The 2,905-nt window shown below is 21.0% G+C and overlaps 1 protein-coding gene across 1 annotated transcript in view; it reads right to left on the bottom strand.

Moving 5' to 3' along the window:
• Positions 1-1,040: 1,040 nt before the first annotated feature.
• LOC126909108 (uncharacterized) overlaps positions 1,041-2,905 on the bottom strand; it is a gene marked incomplete at its 3' end in the record, with an annotated part of 11,258 nt that continues 9,393 nt past the window's right edge. The window contains exons 13-15 of the mRNA XM_050691500.1: positions 1,694-1,780; positions 1,564-1,581; positions 1,041-1,124 (exon numbers count right to left, since the gene is read on the bottom strand). Coding sequence (XP_050547457.1) covers positions 1,041-1,124; positions 1,564-1,581; positions 1,694-1,780 — 189 coding nt within the window. The remainder of the gene's footprint in view (positions 1,125-1,563; positions 1,582-1,693; positions 1,781-2,905) is intronic.

Genomic DNA, 2,905 nt, shown 5'->3' with positions numbered 1-2,905 from the left:
TATTAAAATAAAAGTATTATAAAATAATTAATTTAATGAGCAAACGTTTTTAAGACCAAGTATTTCAAAAAAATATAGGTGATTCATTAAAAATGATACTTTTTAAATTTTTTGTTGAAAAATTATTAAACATCTTTTTTTCAATAATCTTTTTCATAAAAATAAATCTACCTATATACTCCTAATCCACATCTATAGAATTAAGTTTTTTTAAACATTCCCTAAAGAAAAAATTGGTATAAATATTCATACAACTATTCTAAGTTTTGCAATTTTTACACAAAAGTCATACATTTTTCTCTATTTTAGATGCCAATTTATTATCAGATTATATCAGAAGATAAGTCTAGAAGTTAAAATTTTTTATCAAAGTAAAGTATATTATATAAGATTTACTTTAAGTTATATTTAAAAAATGCATAGTTTTTGTAATATTTCGAAAAATTAAAAAAAGAAAAGTTAACTTCTTATGCAAAAGTTGCTACTTCAAATATATTCTGTTTCGGGCATGGGGTGAGATCTTCAAAAAACATATATCTATTAGTAGTTGTATATCTAAGATGTTCTTAAAAAAATTTCAATTTGGTTCATTTATTTCCAAAAAGTAAAAAATATATTGAACTTTCCCAGTTTTAAGAATTGTACTTTTTTAAAATTTCCCATGATTACTAGGCCAAGAAATTTTTTTTGAAATATTGAGGGAAATGTCTTCAAATGAATACAACTTGTAGAGTGTTATTAATCAAAATCTTTTTGCTATACCTTTAAATTATTATAACTCTAAAAGTAGTATTATAAAACTGGTTATTGACCAGTCAACATTTTATTTAATCTATTCTTCATATAATAGTATACAAATATTTTTATGTTTCCATTTAACTTCCGAAATTCACCCCTATAAAAAGTACTCTTAGAAATATTTTTGTTTAAAATAAACTTATCAATTATAATTAATTTTATTAAGATTTATTAAGAACGATTTTTAAGAAATTACTGAAGTGATTTCTTAGTTTGATATTTATACAAATCGTTAAACTCACGCAAAACTTTATCATAGTAATGAATAAATATTTTTCTCATAATATTTCTTCTTTCTTGTACAATATTATTATATGTTTCTGTATCTAAAAATATTTTCAAAGTATTTATCATTTTTTGTTTACAGACTAATATGAACATATGAAGTTAGAATTCAATATTTTTACTAAATAAAACGTTTAATCTTAATAAATTTAAACGTTAGTCGTTCCCTATAATGAGTTGATAAAATGTTGAGAAGAATATATAGTTTAATTATTGTCAATCTAACATTTTTCATTACATATGTGTTGTGCTAAGATATTCCTTTTTGGTTGTTCAATTGATTTAATTTTTTTAAAGTCGATTCACTTCGTTTTTCGCAGTACCTTTTTTTATTTAACCAATAATATTTATTGATTAAGTTATCTATAATATTATCCTTAATATTATAAATACATAAAAATTTTATTTGTTATTTATATTTTAACAACATAAACCAATATTTTTTAAGTAATAAAAAACTTTAGTATATAAAATGTTTACCTTTAAATTTATATTCATCTAAATTAAATAATTATTTTATTGAATAAATTATAGTTAATATAGATACTTCAACAATAATACATGAAATTAAAAACTATTTCATTTTGAATTTTTATTTTAATTTATTCACCTTGCTTTATACTTAAAGTACTATGAAGTATAAGATGATTGATGTTTTCTTCTTGTATAATAGCTCTTTTGAAATACACTTCAACAACTAAAAAATTGTATATATAAAATAAAATTTTATAATACTATAATTATTTAATATTTATAAGCACTCTCTAAGGAGAAATTAATTTTCTTCCCTATATACAATAATATAAATAAATTTTGAAAGAATCCCCTCGGTTTTCATATAATATTCCCACATCTAATTTTTTAAGTACAGTAATCAGACTATCTTTCTTGAGTTAATGCAATACGATTTGGTAGCTCAAATAAGATTAATCTTTGGTGTTGAAAAACAGCCAGAAATCAAAAGAAAGATTTTAAAAAAAAACAAACTCAATGGATAGTCAAGTACATTTAAAACGCTCCGATTATTTACACGATCAAGAATTAGTAAAATTTTACTGATGCTTTTGTACAGCCGATTTTCTTGTATTTTCGCTCTCCAAATTTTTCAAAATTATTTTTTAAATAACATTGATGAGTGAAAAAGAACAGCCTTGCATGTTCTACAGTTTTTAAATTATACGTAACTCTTTTTCAGGTATCTTTATGGGTTTCTAAGAAGTGCACGATGAAAATTAGATTTATGTAGATTGCTAAAAGAATGATTTTCACAGTCTATATTTCCCCTTTTCATAATACTAAAATATATTTTTGAACAATATTTCTATCCCATATAACGTGTGTATAAAATTTACATTTTGAAAGAAAAAATGTGTAGTAATTATGTAAATAAAACCTCAAAGAAAAATTTTCTCACACTTAAATATATTTTTATAAATTAAATTAATTATATAAGGTTGTTCAAATAAATTTAGATTCGATTTATTTACAAGTTAAAATATAATTATTAAATTTATTTTACTGGTTGTTAAAAAAACAAACTAAGGTCAATCCATGGTTATTCATCCAGAAGTGATTGCATGACCAATTCATTTTTTTCTTAAATTTTTAGAATTTAATCTTTATCCTATATTAAGACTAAAGAAAATTTTTTTTTATGACCCTATTTTTATGGATATTTCAATTAAAAAAAAGTTTTAAAAAGCCAGAACGTTCAAAAACATACAAATTATTCAATATTAATTTAATTGAATTAAAATTTTAGACTTAAAATTATTATAACTTAAAGTGTACATAAAAAAAAAGAATTATTTGAAATTCTAAA

The sequence above is a fragment of the Daktulosphaira vitifoliae genome, unplaced genomic scaffold (genome assembly GCF_025091365.1).
Source record: "Daktulosphaira vitifoliae isolate Bord-2020 unplaced genomic scaffold, ASM2509136v1 Scaffold_122, whole genome shotgun sequence".
In the NCBI taxonomy this organism is placed as follows: domain Eukaryota; kingdom Metazoa; phylum Arthropoda; class Insecta; order Hemiptera; family Phylloxeridae; genus Daktulosphaira; species Daktulosphaira vitifoliae.
The sequence above is the reverse complement of the archived record's forward strand: the minus strand, read 5'-3'. Positions and strand labels throughout refer to the sequence as shown.